Raw genomic sequence first — 18,798 nt, 5'->3', positions numbered from 1 at the left:
ACCAACAGAGGGATTGATCTGGGGGTGTGACCAGTTGCAGTGGGGAGGAGGATCATGCACACACCTTGACTTCACCTAGCCAGGCTTCCCCAATCCACCTTGTGTTCTATATCCTTCTACATCCATTCACTCCCTTGGGGATTAGAAGTCTCATGGAGGAGCCCTACTTTATGACCAATTAGTGGACAAAGCCATGTTCTTCACAAGATGAGATGACAACTGACCAAGGCCAGCAGTGGACACAGCATGAAGGACAGAAGTACATTATGCACATCCTCAAGGAGAACAGGAGGAGCAATAAAATGGGTTCAATCAGTGCTTCCCAAGCCTTAGAGGCCAAAAATTCTCCTAAAGGATTTATGAAAACAGATCCCTGGGCTGCAGTCACAGAGAGTCTGATTCATAAGGTCTATTGGGGCCTGAGAATCTGCATATCTATCAAGTTCCCAGGGAATGCTAATTCCACTATTCCAGGGACCACACTTCAAGTAGCAAGATGATAAAGGACAGATGAGTGATGAATGAATGATAGTCAGTATGGAGCCCATCACCCCACAGCACGTTAGGAATGCCTTGGATAGAACAGAAATAGTGCACATAGCATACACACACATAATTACACATGTGCACAGACACATACCTGCACATTTGTGCCCACATGCAGAGACACATATATAAAGCTTGTAACTCACAGGAACACACACAGACACATGAACATACAGATATGCAAGCAAAGAGACATAGAAACCCACACAATATATGCTTACACATAGACACCCACATAGGCACAAACACACATGTGCCCAAATATATCAGTGTTCTCCAGAGAAACAGAACCAATAGACAGAGAGAGAGAGAGAGAGTGTGTGTGTGTGTGTGTATAAAGAGATTTACTATAAGGAATTGGTTCTCACAATTATGGAGGTTAAGAAGTCCAGACCCAGGAAAGGCAATGGTATAGTTCCAGCTTGAGTCCAAAGGCCTGAGAAGCAGGATCCAATGGTGTCATTTCTAATCTGAGTCTGAGTCTGAAAGCAAAGACTGATGTCCTGGCTTGAACACAGTCAGGCAGAGAGGATTCTTTCTTACTCAGCTTCTTATTCTACTCAGGTCTTCAACTGACTGGATGAATCCCACCTATGTTGGGGGGCAATCTGCTTTACTTAGTGCACCAATTAAATATTAATTTCCTCCAGAAATATGCTCACAGGCACACTCAGAAATCATGTTTAAAAAAATATCTGAGCAGCCCCTGACCCAGTCGAGTTGACACATAAAATTAATCATTACAACATACATATACAAATACATACATATATGCACATAAGCACACACACACACTCAGAAAAACTCACACACATTCACATTCAAACCATATACAGACTGAAACAAAAACAGACTGGATACACAAGCATATACACTGAGACATAAACAGACACAGACATATATATCTACATATATGATACCATCCATGCACATGGATGACATATACATCTACATATATACCATCCATGCACATGCACACACACATTTTTCCTGGACAACATGGTAAAATATTGAGGCAACATCAGCTCCTTCCTGCAAAGGCACTTTGCGACTTAATGAGGGCCTCCCTGTACTTCTGCCCCACGAGCTTGAGAGCTGTGGGGCTAGGAATGTGGATGACTATCATCCACACTCACGGATTAAAGGGTCAAAGACTGAAGAAGATACAGTGACTGGATAAAGTCCCCAAAAAACATGCTGAACCTTGCCAATGCTTCTGAAAGTGAAAAGAATCCACAGCACTAAGGACAACCTGCCACCTGAGTTGGGCAGACACCACTGCTGTTGCACTTGCCCCTCTTCCATCCCAGACCCCTACCAGGGATGAATCCCAGACATGGCACATGTAATCAGGGCCCAGAGCCTGGCAAGGAGAAATCACCCTGGAGTCCTCATGGCACAGCCTCTGACAGCCAGAGGGTGAGCGTCCAGAACTGGCAGAGCAGGCCCAGCAGAACATGCTGGCTGTCACAGCAGCCATGGTTTATCAATGCTACATTCTACCACACACTGTGCTAAACATGCTTTGCTGATAACAGTCCTCATGGAAGCCAGGAACCTGGAGCAGTAGTGGGTGCTTCAAGAAGGTATATGGCCTGTCCAAGTCACACAAACCCAGATCCCCTGCCTGGAATCCAGTAAAACCTAGTAGAATCCATCTGGGGAAGATCTTCCTCTGGATGGTGTTAACATGCAGGTCCTGATTCAGAGAGTATGCCATCCAACCACCACAGGCAGTACAGTGCATGCACTGGGAGTAGTGAGATTCAGTTTCCTGTGTTGCCCGTGAACTGCCCATTCAGCTTGCTTTATCCAGGCCCTGAGCATTTACATTGAGAAAGTCCCCAAATTCTCACCACAACCCTATCAGGAGGAAACCGAAACACAGAGACTGTCCCACATCTAAGGTCACCCAGGTAACAGTCACAGCTGGATTTAAGCAAACTTGGGCCATTTGGCTCCAGAGTCTCACTTCTAATGGCTGAGCTGGCACAAAAAACAGGCACTCTGCTGGCGGTTAGAACCTCTGAGCCACATGTGTTTTCTTTTCCTTCATCAGCTTTGAGCCAAAGATGAGCTATGATCCATCAGTCAGCAAACGCCGCTCTTTTACTGATTCTGGGTGCAGAGATCACTAGAGGCACCATGTGCCCTGACCATGTTCACCTACTGAAACTGTACTCGGCACCCTGTTTCCTGCTCACTTTTAGGTAGGGGTGATGTCTACTCATACCGGTAGGCAGAGAGTCTCCTGCAGCGGCCCACTCAAAACCTCAGAAAACTAGAGTCTTGGACCTGAAAAGTATGGTTTGGGGAAGGAAATCAAAGTGATTCTGCTTCTGAAAATCCTCGCTAATGTTTTTTTTTTTTTTTAATGCAACATCTCTTCCCTGTGTTTTGAGGGTAGAAGGTCGCAGCAGTTTTGTTCACGTTTCATTTATTCTCTTCCTCCTCCCCTTGCAAAGAATTGCACTTTGGAAACTTGAATAAAGGAAGTGGTTGACTGTGTAGCCTATAGATGTGAAGTTGAAGAGCTTCTGGTCAAAATGATTTAGCAAGAAACCACCACCACCTGCCCTGTAACAAGGCAGGCAGCCCTCACCCGGGCCAGGGCAGTTTGCAGAGCCTGCCCTTGCCCCACCAGCCACAACCACGCTCCCTAGCACCACCCCAGTGACGCACAACCAGCACTGCCTTCCACGCAGCCATGCAGCCTGCCTGGGCGCTGCTTGCCTTCTGCAGTCTCGTCTTGAGCACCACCGTGGACCTGTCCCCAGGTAAGAGGGTCTCCCTCAGTTCTGTGCGAAACCAAGATTGCTGGAGGAGGCCAGCATGCCATTAGCTCCTCCTCTCATTCTGGGGGTCTATGAAACAGTCCTGGTTGGGCAACTGCACCCCAGCAGACCATACAGTGGCAGGGCACCAAGGCCCCCAGTGCTGGCAGCAGCTGCCTACCAGGGTTTCAGGAATGAGAGTCTGAGTGCTGCTTGCGGTCCAGGGAAGGTACTTCTATTCCCTGCTGCTGCTCCAAGATCACCACAGTGGCCTGAGGACCTTCCTCACAAAGGAGGGATGGAGCACAGGAATGGGTGTGGTAAAGTAGTTTCTATCTTAGGGCTGGTCACTTCTGCTTGCTGGATGCTGTCCTGTGACTTGGCATTAGGGACCCTGTTGATCAGACATTGTCATGCTTCCTGCCAGGCCAGTGCTGGAGGGAAGGGGAAGAAGGGAGACATAGCCTTTGCGTCTGGAAACTGAGGCACAGCTAGAATAGTTGATTTCCTCAAGTCACACAGCCAGTGAGCACCTGCCCCCAGACTCCTCCTGCACCACCACCACCCCACCCCCTGCCCACACGCACACTTGTGGAGCTGGAGGTGCCTTTCCAGCACCAGAATCATAGGCCATGGATACTGGTGAAGACCTGGAGGGCCCCTTTCCCACCTCCTATAACCAATGAGGAAGCAGTGCTGGAGGACGGACATGACCTGCTCAAGTCCCACGGCCACTTCCCAGGGAGCAGGAGCAGTGCCTATGCAGTGGCTGGTTTCTGCCCTCCTCTCTCTTTGGAGGGGGGTTGGAGCCTGGCCACAAGGGACCAGGTAGAGGATGTTCAGGAAGGACCAATGACAAGGGGACAGCCCCAGAGCCTCTTACTCTGTGGAGGGGTCACATCATCATCGTAACATTGTCTCAGGCCCTTGGACCATCTCAGGTGAGTGCTGCACTCAGACTATGAGGACAGGATACTCTACCTCAGCCCTCTCCTGCTGCTTTGTTCTTAGCTCACACAGTGAAGTCCTGACCACACACCCCCTCTTCCAGTATGTCCTGTCCTGATTGGATGCCAGTGTCTTACTGTGCCCTACTAGTGCCCCTAGGAGGGAACAAGCCAAGGGAAGAAATGAGATGCTCAGACCAGAGAAGCACACTCCTCAAACCTTAGTGAAGGGGCTTCTGAGAACGTGACACCTGCCTTCTCAACCGTACTGAGATTTAATTATTTATATTACTGGCAATTATTTGTTGTGTTGTTTCTGCTTGCCTCAGCTTCCTACCCTAACAAAGCAGGGACAAAACCAGGATTGCATTGGGAATCCTTACCCAACTATTAGTGCCCTTTCACCAGAAGGATTACCGACCCTCTGCTGGTATTTCATACTGAACAGAGCCCTCTCCAATACACTCCCCTGTTCACAGCTGCTCCTGCCTTTCCCTGCCAAAGCCATGCTTAGCCAGCCTGGGCCATTCCTTGTTAAACCTGCTGTCTGCCACCAAGCCCCAGATGAAGGGTACAGAGTCCACACTCACATATAGAGGGCCTTAGGACATGCATACTCCCTGAGCCTAGTAGCTGTGGAGCCTGGAGTCTCCCTAGCATCAGCCTCATGACCCATGAAATGGGTAAATTAACCCATCCCTCTTAGGCCCTGGAGAGGTTTGACTGTGGTGGACACAGATGGCATTCTCACTGAGTTTGGGGTGCTTGAAGTTGCCCACTCTAGCCCTGCTCCTGAGTCTGTTTGATCCTGGCACCCCCATGTCATACCACCCCACCCCATCCTACCCCAGTTTCAATCCTTGCAGGTGCTTCCTTCATTTGATAGAGGAGGGCCTCCAAATGAAGGGCCTGAAGGCCCGTCTCTCTAGTGTGGAACAGAAATGGGAACTCAGCCCCAGGCTTAGTTCTCTCCTCCACCTACCCTCTCCCTGGCCCCATGCCTCCGACAGCCTCCCCCTCACCTTCAGTGAACAGATTCCAGAGGCTTTCTGTAGTGGTGAGAAGGGGTTGACAAGGACCCCTAAGGTGGCACGATCTGGGCATCTGGCTTCTCCCTATGTCTAAGCACTAAATTGCACTAACCTAAATACAGAGCCCCCAGTAACTGTTCCCCAACCGCAGCCCTGCAGAACTTAGCGAAAATGAAAGGCCTTTCTTTCTCTACCTGTTAGCTTTCCTGGGAAACTCCACTATGCCATCACGTCGCACTCTGCTCCCCCCACCCCAATCCCCCAGCAAAGCTGGGAACGGTCCATCTTCTTATTTCAGGGCCATTGGGCAGGGTCCAGCAGCCATCACTCCTTCCACTGCAAGGTCACATTAGTCCTCAGTTACTAGCACCAAGAGCTGGGAGCACCTGTCATATCCAAAGACCACCTGCAGTAAAGAAGATACCACACTGCCCCTGCATCTGGGGAAAGGGCCCTGGGAACCGCTGCAGGCTGTGTTTGGGCCTACTCTGTCTGTATCTTGAAGTTTTTTCCAATAGGGGACACCAATTTGCTCTCAGGGACCCCCATTGTAGCCATATTGCATATTTGACCTAATACTTGATTATATTTACACTATTGCATACCATTTATTGATCTTTATCAGTAACATCTTGTATATTCTCACCACTACCCTGTGAGGTCAGTGCCATCATCATCCCCATTTAATAGATGAAAACATAAGAGCTTCAGAGAGGTTAAGCAGCTTGCTAAATGTTATACAGCCAGTGAGAGACAGAGCTGGGATTCAAACCCTGGGCATGTACCAGTGTGTTATGGCCAGGAGTAACCAGCATCCTATTTATGTCAGAGGAACACATGTACCCTCAAAAGAATTAAGTCTATTCATTACTCAAAGCCATCAGAACACAGCTAGGCAGGGGCAGCTCCATGGAATTAATGGCAACAATACAGACTGACTAAATTTTGGTGTCATATGAAAGAAGTAGAGGGGTGCAAGGTTCAGGATGTCATCTCCAGGTAGGCAGAGAGTAGACACTAGCACCACTGAGCCTGACAGTCATGACCTATCAACCCAGTCCTTAGGTCCAGACGTCCAGACTGTGAGCTTCAGGAGCAGGGGATCTACAGGGGTCACTTTCCCAAAGGACCCAGCATCCTGCCCAAAAGGGCTCCATGATGCTGGAAGAGTAAGCCCGAGCAGCCACCTGGAGGAAACCACCCCAGGTCACACAGGGAGGACACCAGCATGGACTGCTAGTATTTGACTCCTGAGTACCCAGGGGTTCTCTTCTCAGGTCTTACATGCTGGTGTTCCCACTATCTCCCAGGCCACAACAGAACACTCCTGAAAGAGGAGGATGGTGGGGAACCCCAGCTTCCCAAGAACTAACTCCCTTTGCAGGACAATGTACAGAGAGAACAGGCCCAAGGGGACAGAAGTTCTCTCCAAGGGGTCTGGACTTTCATATGGCTTCAGAATGTGGACACATGTCCAGTGTCCCAGGTTCTGATGCCCTGTACTGGACATACATCCAGTTTGTCTTAGTTTTTCAGAAAAGTAAATTAAGGATTGTTTACCAAAAATATTCACTACTGGATTATTTTACCAACTGGTCTTTGTAAGGAAGCCCTTGTCCCACACCTCTTATGGGCATTTACCTATATGTTCTTGGTAACTCAAGGACAGATTATACCCTCTTTAATCTGCCTAGAAACAGTTAACTGTTGCTACAACAAACACTGTGGTTATTGACAGTATCCCCAAGCTGTGGTATCACCCGTTCACCTGCAGATTTGATTGAAACTCTTAGTTGTTCAACATACACCAGCAGGCCTGTAAATGAAGTGCTCGGCTCACAAAGGATGGGGCAGTACTCATGAGGGTGGCCTGCAGAGCTTGGCACACTAAAAGTAAATCAAGGTTGAGTGTCACAGTTCTGAAGTGGGTGTGGGAATGCAACAGGAACAGGATGCTGGAGTAGGAGTCACTTGTGATTTGTATAGAAAGATCACATTTTTAAGTGAGAAACATCAGAATGTTTCCTTGAATTCAGCTTTGCTTGCCATTTTGATAACCACAGAGAGGAGACCTCTGGTTATCTTTGATACAGGGAAGGTTGGAGAGGACTAGGGTGACTGTACAGAGAGGATGGCCTAGGCATCCACTGGTACAGGACTGGCACAGCCCAGAGCCTGAGGGGCACCCCTAGTTGTCTGTTTCTGCAGCAAGGCTGAGCTGTTCACAGGCAGGTAGGGAAGGTCTGCATCTCCACACTATGTGGCTGGTTCCTACCCACATGTTGGGTCTCAGTGCCAACTCTCCAGGGCCTGTTCTGAGAACACTATCTGCACTGCCCCAGGCAGGAGTCCACACCCAGAAGTAAAAAGCTGACTGCGTCTTTTTTTCTTAATCCTCATCCAAGGCTATGTTTATTAATTTTTAGAGAGAGAAGAAGGGAGGGGGAGAGAGAGAAAAAAACATTGATCAGTTGGTTGCCTCTGATTTGAACCCGCAACGTAGGTATGTGCCCTGACCAGGGATCAAACTTGCAATCTTCTGGTGCACTGGACAACGCTCAACCAACTGACTAAGCCACCTGGCCAGGGCAGCTGGCTATATGCTGACACCCTAAGGGCTGGAACATAGCTGTCCTCTTCCAAGTACTTTAGCATTTTGTATCTGCACATTGTGCTTGTCCCTCCTATTATACTGTGTGCCCTGAAGGTGGCACCTGGGTCACAAGCACAGCATACTCTGCTCAGGGGTCAGACTAGTCTCTTGGTCATCCTGATGTCCTCTCCATGTCTCCCAGCCCCACAGGAGAGAGAGATCCTGCTGGGGTGGGGATGCCTCTCCCTCCGCACCCCTTGATCTCCTTTCATTAGAGTCATTATTTTCAAGGCCAATCAGACCAATTTCTTTTCTGTGAGGAGTAGGGAGTCCTTTGTGGAGTATCCTGCTCCTGGACTGGTCTGGCAAAGCCATAGTAGGGAGCAAATTCCTTCATCTTCTCTCCTTTCTGGGTGCTTTCGACCTCACTTCCCACCTGACTGCGGAGAAGGCTGTGTGTGGCTCGGGTCTCCAGGGCCTGGTACAACACTGCATGTCCAAACCCTGGGCCTTGATGTATTTATTCTCTGTGCTGTTCTGGGAGGTGTGGAGGCAATGGGGAAGTCATCCCTCATTTGGAAAAACTTCACTTCTTTCCAACTGTATACAGTTTGTCTCCAGCCCAGCACTGGTCCTTTGCAGAAGAATGTTTTGTTTCTTCGTACCAACCTGCTCCTCCCCCAATTGTCCTTTCAGTGTATGTCACCCAGGGCATCACAGTGCCACCCCAACACTGAGTGCAGTCAGTTCTGCCTTCACACTCAGCTCTCTCTCCTCCTTACCTAAGGCATTTCCTGCTACCGCTTTCCCACTGGTCTCCTCACCCTCAGCTCACCCCCCTCAGCACTCTCTTTATTGGCTGGTTACAGTCACCCTCCTAGAAGCTGCCCAGCCCAGGTCTGCATGCTGCCTTCCTTCTTGTACTGTAGACTCCCTAGTATCAGAATCATCTTGGCATTGTCCATAGCAGCTACCAAAAAATACTTCTTGAATGACAAAAAAAAGAGCATGGTCTTTAGAATTAGTCAAATCCGGATTTAAACCTGCCTTGCACTCCTCTGAGGCCTGTTTCCTCACTTACAAGATGAAGATGCAAACACCACCCCTGCAGAAGTGTGAGAAGTGACTGCAGAGCAGGCTTCTCCTGCTGCCCCAGACTTCAGCTTCCCTGCACAAACTACAAACCCCACTCCAGAGGATAGTGGACAGGGAGGGTCTAACTCCTGGCTTAGGGCCCAGGGACCTCATCATGTTGTCAGCACCTGTTTGTTTTCTTCCCTGAAGGGGAGTCAGTTCTTTGTGATATTTTTCTTTATGATCAGCCCTTCCCTGTTAATTTCTCTTGAATCATCCTAAAAATAGGTTTGACTTTTACCTAAAAAATAGGTTCCACTTTTTTTTAATTAAAAATAGAACTTTTACTATTTGTTTGGACCTCTGTGCAGACTTGAAACTGACACTTTTGGAAACATGTTAAATAAAGATAAAGCAACTTCAAAGTGTTTCGTAACTTTTTTGTAACTTGACCAAAATCACTTAGGAAGTAACACCACATTCATCTGAGGTTCAGCTGCACCTGACTTCACTTCATTGTTTTAATTCTGTTAAACTCAAACAAAACTAAACATAATCCATTTTACTTAAACAGGTAACAGTGGCTAACCTAGAGATATTGAGAAAGATTTCTAATATTTTTGTTAAACTGTTCTGTATTTTTAAAATTTCCTACCCAAAATAAGTTAGCTTATAATCAGAAAAAAAATAAATGTAATTTTACAAAGCAATAAATATATTAACCAGCAGTAGGGAATGAGAGACCATGTAATAATGGGAAATTTGAAAGGGACTTTTTTCTCTCTGCTGTGTAGACTTCAGTGACAAGTAGAAACCAAACTGTTTTCCAAAACAGTTTTTGGTTATAACTGATATCCACACCAATTTTCCTATTGTCAGTAAGCACAGGTACCCCAGGAATAATCCTCCCAGCCATGTTAACATCAGTATGCAAGGGCGTAAGAAGACCTCCATCACCACCTGAGCTAAAGCCACGTGGGGAGACGGGGAAATGAAGGTTTCAGGGCCTCACACAACCTGATCAACCCAGCTCCTGGCGCTTAAGGGACTGAAGCAGTTTTCATTGCTTCAGACACAAGTGAAGGTTTCAGCCCAGCTTCTGTAAGGATGTCATTTAAAGGCTGGATTATTGCAAAGGATAATCTAGAGGAACATTTGTAGGGGACAAAACTCTGGAAAAACCTTGGTCCAACAGATGGCCATAGTCCTCTGTTGGGACAGACCATGTCCTTTGGGCTGCTAAAGCATAGGGAGCCCTACAGAGAAATCATGAACTTAGTCTTGACATTTGTCTTTGGTCCCAGGAAACCAGTTGGGGAAGCCCCTCTGGCCAAGCAGAGGCCACTTGCTCAGGCAGTGTGGGTCTTCCAGAGACAGCAGGACACCTCCCAGGGTAATGGAACTTACACAGACCCCACACCTTTTCTTCCCACTCTCCTTCCACTGCAGCACCCACAGGGGAGAGGAGACCCTGTAGGTGGGCTGCATGGAACCAGCTACATAAATGCCCAGCCATCCTAGTTCTCAGTGGGTGTCTTAGGTGCATGCCATCTAATCATACATTCAGGTTCCACTGCCTAAAACCTGAGCTGGCAGTGGAAATAGCCTCCTCTTGGACCTCTTATTTTAAGTTGATGAGATCACTGACACCCTGGGCAAGACCTCCCCACTGAGCTGAGCTTCTGACTCCCTCCTCTTACCAGTGTAACCCATGCTGGTCCCATGGGATATATTCCAACATGCTTTACCAACTCTAGCCCAGGACCATATGGACAGTCTGTTTCAGAGACCCTGTGCCCAGCTATAATGCTCCTTTCCCCACACAAGGGCTCGTTCCCTGGGCTCTTGGGCACAGCCTTACAGGCAGGCCATAGCTAGCATACAGCTCCAAAGGGTACCCATCCTGCCGGGCACAAATCCTCAAGTGGCTCAGGTTTACATTTCCCCTGGCCTTGCCAGCCCACTGGCCATATCTAATCCCACCCCCAATACAAGGTAAAAGGTACTTCTCTCAGTCCTCTTCTGTCACTCCCATGAGTGGGGTACTCCTTGGAATAATGCTTCTCTACTAAAGCTCCCAAGCTCTGCTGAATACATGCTGCTGTTTTCCTCCCTAAGTTTTGATTTTTTTACAACCCATGGAATCACCTGGTACTTTGACTCCCCTCAAAGCCCACATCCCTTGCCACCATTATCTTCTCAGACAGAATATGTCTATAACCCAAATACAACTGGGTGTCTCCAATCTCAGCAAGATATGTCTGTCTGGAGAGAGAGGGGAGCACAGGGCAGCAGGAATCTCTAAGCTGGAAGCTTGTCTGGTTAGCTCTGCTGCTGCCCTCACACATCTCCACTTCCTGTTGCTTGGGCACCTCTGCTGCATGCTAAACGTACTACCTCAGCAAGGACATAGTCCCTGCCTGCACCAGCCCAGATGGCAGTCACTGCCACCTGTGGCTACTGTACAGAGCATCTGACATCAGCTGTGCCACCAAAAAGCTGAGCCTTATATTTCATTTCATTTCGTTATTGGAATAAAAACATTGACTGGGTTAGTGCCAGCCTTGTGGGACATCTCAGCTCTGGGTCATGTCTGGCATGCTAACATCTCAGGAAAATCTGGGGGAAAGTCTTAGTAAAGAGAAGCAGTTCACAGACCTAAAAACCCTCTTCCTACTCTCCCAATCCCCCAATTTATTTAGATTTCCCCCCCCATATTTTTAAGTTTTTGTTATTTTGATACACAAGTAATATATGACCCTTGTAGTAAACTGACAAATTCACCCATGAGCCCACCAAACAGAAAAGCCATTTTTACTTATTGCAATTCATGCAGCCTGTGGGTGTTTTACACTACTATTTTCATAATAAAATCCAATGTTCAAAACCTAACTTAGCACAATCACATCAAGCCAGCCTTGCCTCTCAGCACTTCTCCCTGTGCCCTCCTCACTTTGGCCACTTGGTCCCTTCAGCCCTGAGACACCTCTGCCCATTGCCCAAAGCTGGCCCTTAGGCCCTCCATTCGGATCTGTGTAGATGATGCAGCCAGACCCTGCATCCCTGCAGACAAACCCCTGCACAATTTCTGCCTGTTTATTTGTGGAACATGAGCTCCAGCAAACACAAGCTTGTCTGCCCCCTGAACCTTCAGGATGAGCAGGGCTCAGCCCACGGGGAGCTGAACAAGAGTGGAATCAGATTCTCCTTCAGCAAGGGGCTTTTGGTCCACTTGGGCTCTGCTGCTGTGGGAACTGGGAGAGGGGGATGTGAAGAGCAGAGAAGGGGGACTGGGTCCTTAGTTCTGCCTAGTTGTTAGAGGCAGAAGTATGTGATGGTAGGGGAAGACTCTCATGTTGCTTCTCCCATCTTTTATCCAAATATGGGCCTCCTCAGGACAGGAAGAACATGGAAGGGTGGAAGAAATCCAGGCCTCCTGCTACCACATGGCAATTCCATAGAGGAGTTGTGTGGCATAGGCCCAGCCCTGTCCTCAGATCTGTACCCAAAACGGTGCAGAAGGAAGCAGCATGAAAGCAGCATGATGGGAAGAATACCAGATTCTCTGGACCTGCCTGGGGAATGGGGGCCCCTGGGAGTGTGGCCTGGAAGCTGTGTAGGTTCTAACAAGCGTCCCTGAGGCAGAGGATGGCAGCAGCCTCCTTACAAGTGAGAAAGCAGGACCAGGCTTTGGACACTTTCTCATGATCCACTTGTTGGGGACCAGCTGAGGGATCAGGGCCAGATGTTGTCCTTGAAAACCAACCGGAGCAACTGCTCCTAACCCTGAGACTGAATCATGTCCAGAGGCTCTGCCACCTTTAGATATGTTCAGGTTTTCTTTAACACACATTGGAAATCCCCTGGGTTCTGAAGGAGGGTGTGGGGACAGGAACTATATCTTATCCATTATTGTACCACCCACCTTGCCTGGTCCACAGCTTTCAGTACAGGCAACCAGAGGATGCAAAAGAATTGCACTGTGGGGTGAAGGTTCGATGGGCTAGAGGGTGGACAGGAGAATGGAAGGTAGATGGATGAGGGGAGGATGGACTGGTGAGAGGAGGGCAGATGAGCGAGAAGCTAGACAGGTTAAGGTCCTGAGAAGGGAGCAGAGAAGAGCACTAAGCACCAAGGTATGAGGCTTGACACTGGAACCTAGAGCTCCACTAACAGCAATGTTTTTTGTCTGGTTCTATTTCTTTCAGATTTTTGTTCTCAGACCTTTAACTCAGATCTGAAGCCAGGATTTCCCCAAACAATCAAGACCAATGACCCAGGAGTCCTCAAAGCAGCCAGACACGGTGTTGAAAGGTTCAACAACTGCACAAATGATATCTTCTTGTTCAAGGAGTCTCATGTCACCAGAGCTCTGGTCCAGGTGAGGGTCTAGGTTCTGGTGCCCAGCATCTCAGGGCCAGAAGGCCAGGCTGCAGAGCCTCCTATCCTACCAGGGGCCTACCTGTCTAGTGCCCTGGCCATCAAGAACACAGACCAGGCCAGAAGACTGACAGTAGCAGCCACAGTTAGTCCACAAGCAGGCCAAACCACTGTTACCGGAGTTTGGCAAAAGATCCTGGAGCCATCTCTTACTGAAACCAACTTCTGGGTAGAGCTGCCAGGAGTAGCACAGAGGGCAGAGGTAGAACTGGGACGAGAGGTGGGTATGCTGAAGGCTGGGAGTGGGCAGGAACCAGAAGCTAGGCAACAGGAACCAAACTGATGAAGATGCTGACCCCTTGGAGGGGCCTATTGCAGAGCCTGCCAAAGCTGCCCCTGCCTAGGGCCCCACCCTTGCCTCACCCCCTTACCAGAACCACAGCCCCAAAGGACCTTTTGAAATTCTCTTCCTGGGACCAGTTCTTTCACATCAGAGCTTTGCCCAAGATGCACCCCCTTCCCACATGCAAACCCCTCCTCTTCCTGTCTTGCCTCAATGTCATACCCTGTGAACTTGTCACAAAGATGGCTCAGCACTTGCCCTTAGAAATGACCCTACAGGGCAGAGCCAGGTCTTGCTCATCTGTGTCCTGAGGACACAGGGTCAGTCTGGGATACGGGATGCAGAACCATGACAAGACACAATTAGGAGGTGGCTGCCTCATAGACTCTGCCCCTGCTAAAACCAGGGATACTGTACAACCATTCAAAAAGAAGTGCCCAGATGTGGGAAACTGGCTTTGGACGAAATCTACACTTCCATGGAGGTATGGTGTTGAGGGAAGGAGGAAAGATGCTGACAGTTTACACACTATTAATGGTTGGTTACCTTCGGGTCATAGAATTATACATGATTTTTATGATATTCTTTTTTTGGCTTTTGCAAACCTTTTGAGAGCAGTGTATTTTTATGATTAGAAATGTGTCATGTGGAAAGCAGTATGGTACGGGGATGACTTTTATAAGGTTCTCTTAGGGAACAGCTCAAGTGTCATCACTCCAAGGATCCAGCCCCAGGGTAAGGCTGTGGCCTCCAGCAGGAACACAATTACAATATGCCCTATGCTAAGTGCCTTTGGAGGGAGGGGTGCATTATCCCTCAGTGACGTTGGGGACTTTATTTCACTTGGTACTTGGTAGGGCTGAGACTGAAAATTGTGGACTTTTTTTTTTCCCAACTCCTCTGAGATCACAAATGAGGGAAATGAACCGAGTTGTTGCCACATCCAAGTGGAGATGGGTTATTTTGAAACTGAAAAATAAAAAGCCCAAGAATGATCAGGGGAGCCAGCAGATACCCTTGCTTGCACTCATGCCACATAAAGGCCACAGAAGGCAGGCAACAGTGGTTAGAGCATGAGCGGGGTATAGGGTGGCAGGTCAGGACTTTATCTTTGCCCTGGAGTCAGGGGAGCCCCAGGGCAACCCTAGTCTGTCACCCTCATAATGCCTGATGGAAAGTCCTGGGCAGAAAGGAGATGTCCCAAGACAGGACACAGGGTATGCATTTTGTCCCCAGGACCAAGAGCTAAGTCCCTGAGCAGGAATGAGAAAATGAGTGAATAAGGAGAGAAGAGGGAGGGGTCTGGGATCCAGTTACAGACTTTCTTCCCACTGCAGGTCATGTAAGTTCCACATTCCCTCTCCACCACTCACCTCCTTTCCAGGACATGGACAAGTCCCATCAGGGCATCTTCACCACTTATCTTCAAGCCATCTCCTGGGGGAGGAGGTGCCATCCCTGCTGACCTGAACCAGGCCCTGCCCTCTGCTCTCTTTAGATAGTGAAAGGCCTGAAATACATGCTGGATATGGAAATCGGCAGAACTACTTGCAAGAAGACCAAGCAGCCCAGTCTGGACAACTGTGACTTCCAAACCAACCACACCTTAAAGCTGGTAAAACAAAGGGATCTCACCTCTTCAGACCCCTGTTTCCCTAGCCCCACCTACTCTCCAGGGCTTTGGGAAAAAGTCCTTCATCCCATCTCTGGCCCCACGGTTCCAGATATCACAGCTAAAGTCAGTTTTCCCAGCAGTTGACAGAACCCAACAGACATGGAGGGGGCACTCCTCCCCCACACCCTGAGAGAGACACATCTACATTCAGGGGCAAGGTGTATACACACAGGAGAAAGCAAATGTGGCAAAATTTAACAATTCATAAATATAGGCAAAAAGTATAAATCCTTGAACTATTTCCATTTTTCTATACATTTAAAACTTTATAAAATATATTTTATTGCTTATGCTATTACAGCTGTCCCATTTCCTTCCCTTTAGTCCCCTCCGCTCTGTGCACCCCCTCCCACAGGCATTCCCCCACACCTTAGTTCTTCTCCATGGCTTCTATGTGTAAGTTCTTTGGCTTCTACATTTCTGATACTATTAACCTCCCCGTCTATTTTATACCTGCCATTTATGGTTCTTATTCCCTGTAACTTTCCCCCATTACTCTCTCCCTTTCGCTGCTGATACCCCTCCATGTGATCTCCATTTCTGTGATTCTGTTCCTGTCATAGTTGTCTGCCTAGTTCATTTTTGTGGGGTTTTTTTAGGCCTGGTTGTTGATAGTTGTGAATTCATTGTCATGTTACTGTTCATATTGTTGATCTTCTTTTTAGATAAGTCCCTTTAACATTTCATATAATAAGGACTCAGTGATGATAACTCCTTTAACTTGACCTTATCTGAGAAGCACTTTATCTGCCCTTCCATTCTTAATGATAGCTTTACTGGATAGAGTAATCTTGGATGTAGGTCCTTGCCTTTCGTGACTTCGAATACTTCTTTCCAGCCCTTTCTCTTACCTGCAAGGTTTCAAGAAATCAGCTGACAGTCTAATGGGAACTTCTTTGTAACTCTCTCCTTTTCTCTTGCTTTTAAGATTCTCTTCTTATCTTTAATCTTGGATAATGTAATTATGATGTGGCTTGGTGTTTTCCTCCTTGGGTCCAACTTCTTTCAGACTCTCTGAGCTTCCTGGAAGTCTATTTCCTTTGCCAGATTGGGGAAGTTCTCCATTATTTTTTCAAGTAAGTTTTCAGTTTCTTGTTCTTCCTCTTCTCCTTCTGGCACTTTTATGATTTGGATGTTGGAACATTTCAAGTTGTCCCAGAGGTTCCTAAGTCTCTCTCTCTTTTTTGAATTCTTGTTTCTTCATTCTGTTGTGGTTGAATGTTTATTTCTTCCTTCTGGTCCAAATCATTGATTTGAGTCCCGGTTTCCTTCCTGTCACCATTGGTTCCCTGTACGTTTTCCTTTATTTCACTTTTCAGTCTTTACTTTTTACTCTATTTTGGACTTACTTGGCCAATTCTGTGAACATCCTGATTACCAGTGTTTTGAACTCTGCATCTGGATAGGTTGGCTATCTCTTCATCGCTTAGTTGTATTTTTTCTGGAGCTTTGATCTGTTCTTTTATTTGGGCTTTTTTTTGGGGGGGGGGGGGGGCGGGTCTGGGCACGCCTGTTATGTAGTAATGGGTGGAGCCTTAGGTATTCCTCAGGGCGGGGCAACCCAGGTCACTGTGTTGTAGCACTGTGTGTGTGGGAGGGATCCAAGAGGGAACAATGCCACTTGTTCAGCTCTGTGCCACATTTCAGTTACTGCCTCCACTAACCAGAAGCATATTGGGCCCTTCTGGTGCTGACTCTCAGGTGAGTGGTTTTGTGTACGTTCCAGGACCCTGTGGGTCTCTCCAGTGAACTTTTCTGTGAGGCTAGGAATTTCTTCTGTCACCTCAAGCCCCACAGGTTTTTTTAGTCACGTTTTGAGGTTTCATTTCTCCACACTGGAGCCCTGGGTTGTGTGGTCTGTCTCACTCTCCAGTTGTTCCTCCCAGTTTATTCATATGCAAATATGGGACCACCCGCCCCGGTCTTCCAACTGCCGCCTTGTCTCCAGTCCTCTCTGTCACTGCTGCCCATCTCTGCCTCTCCTACTGGTCTGGATCAATGTTTCTTCTTTCACTTCTTGGTTGTCAGACTTCCATACAGTTCAACTCTCTGTCAGTTCTTGTTGTTTTTTGTCTTTAAATTTGTTATTGTCCTTCTTTTGGTGATGCGAGGAGGCACAGTATATCTACCTACGCTTCTATGTTAGCCGGAAGTCTTGAAATTTTTTTTAAATAAAATCTCAGGGCAAGGATAAAATTCAATAAGGAAAATGCTCACATGCATGCACACGCATGTGCACAAAACACAGACAAAGCCCACAGGCAGCAGCATAGGAAACTCTGTGGAGTGGGCAGCCTCTCTAGGGAGGGAGGCTTTTGTGACAGGTAGCACAATTTTTAGGGTGTCCTTCTTTGTTCCAGACTCTCTGTTGCTACTCTGAAGTCTGGGTCATCCCCTGGCTCCAGAAGTTCAAAGTACCCATTCTCCATTGTCACTGACTTCCGCCTCTCCGCAATACTACAGATGTTGTCACTCTTGAAATAGTATCTTCCGGCAAGCAGAATGGAAGTGCCTATGGGTTCATTACAGAGTAGCTGGGATGGTAGAATGACTATCCTACAGTTAAATTAAATACTTGACATTCTCTTCTAGACTGAGTCCTCCAATGGGAATGTTTTGGGTTCTCAATCCCTGAAGGACCCCTCCCACCCAATTACCAGTGGCCCTGATTATTCCATGGCCCCAGGTCTCGGAAGAAAGCCCAGAGATCTGTCCTTTTGTTTGAACAGTTACAGCAATGAACAAAAGGACTAAGTGTGCTATGGAGCATCTTGACCTTTCAAGGATAATGGAAGTTATAAATAAATATGAATAAAGAACTAACCTTCTCAAAGCAATGGCTGTTGTTTTATCTGTTAAAGGGAGACTCAGGAGGTGAGCGATGAGGAGTCCCCCTCAGTGCTCTGAGCAAATTAACTACATAAAGCACCCCAGCCACTAGCTGATGGCTTTTCTGGCCATCAGCTAATGGCTACAACGTACCAGAGACCAAAGCAGTCAGATACAGGCCAGCCTGTGTCCGTATCATGAACTAGCAGGATAGGTGGCAACCCACAGAGAACTTTCACCCTCCAGCTGTGCTTTCTTCTGACTGGGGGCATCCATTCAATTCTCTCTGCTGCCTTTGAGGCTCAGCCTATGCACAGCTGTACTAGAACAAGTGAGGTAGGATAAAGCACTGAGATAACATCCCACAGAGACCTGCCAAGGAGTAGGAGCACCGTACTCCACATACAGCCCCACCCAAGAGGAGTATACCTCATACATACCCAACCAGGAGAGGGAAGACAAGGTCAAGGGTGGACATACTGCACTGGGGACACAGGGGAAGGAGACCATCCAAGGTCTTTGTAAAAGACAGGCCTTGTGCTTGCACTGGAAGCAGTGTTAAGGCTAGACCACAGAGCAGAAGCCAGGGTTTGCACCAGTAAGCCT

At 47.9% G+C, this 18,798-nt stretch overlaps 1 protein-coding gene across 2 annotated transcripts; it reads left to right on the top strand.

The window, feature by feature from the left end:
• The first annotated feature begins 3,202 nt into the window (after positions 1–3,202).
• On the top strand, positions 3,203–18,510 carry CST7 (cystatin F). Of its 2 annotated transcripts, none has more exons than XM_036009428.1 (4): positions 3,203–3,323; positions 13,174–13,346; positions 15,187–15,303; positions 17,956–18,510. In XM_036009428.1, exons 1-4 carry the CDS (start codon positions 3,254–3,256, stop codon positions 18,115–18,117), a joined length of 522 nt encoding a protein of 173 aa, XP_035865321.1. In that variant the 5' UTR covers positions 3,203–3,253; the 3' UTR covers positions 18,118–18,510. The 2 variants fall into 2 exon arrangements, with proteins under 2 accessions (XP_035865321.1, XP_028380678.1); XM_028524877.2 differs by having other exon boundaries at positions 17,724–18,510.
• Positions 18,511–18,798: the final 288 nt, after the last annotated feature.

Source organism: Phyllostomus discolor, chromosome 9, assembly GCF_004126475.2.
Source record: "Phyllostomus discolor isolate MPI-MPIP mPhyDis1 chromosome 9, mPhyDis1.pri.v3, whole genome shotgun sequence".
In the NCBI taxonomy this organism is placed as follows: Eukaryota; Metazoa; Chordata; class Mammalia; order Chiroptera; family Phyllostomidae; genus Phyllostomus; species Phyllostomus discolor.
This window is presented reverse-complemented; position numbering and strand designations above follow the sequence as displayed.

Coding starts and splice junctions, on each gene's coding strand:
- CST7 (XM_036009428.1), top strand. CDS start 3,254: ATGCAGCCTGCCTGGGCGCTGCTTGCCTTCTGCAGTCTCGTCTTGAGC. Junction 3,324..13,173: donor CACCGTGGACCTGTCCCCAG/GTAAGAGGGTCT, acceptor TATTTCTTTCAG/ATTTTTGTTCTCAGACCTTT. Junction 15,304..17,955: donor CCAACCACACCTTAAAGCTG/GTAAAACAAAGG, acceptor ATTCTCTTCTAG/ACTGAGTCCTCCAATGGGAA.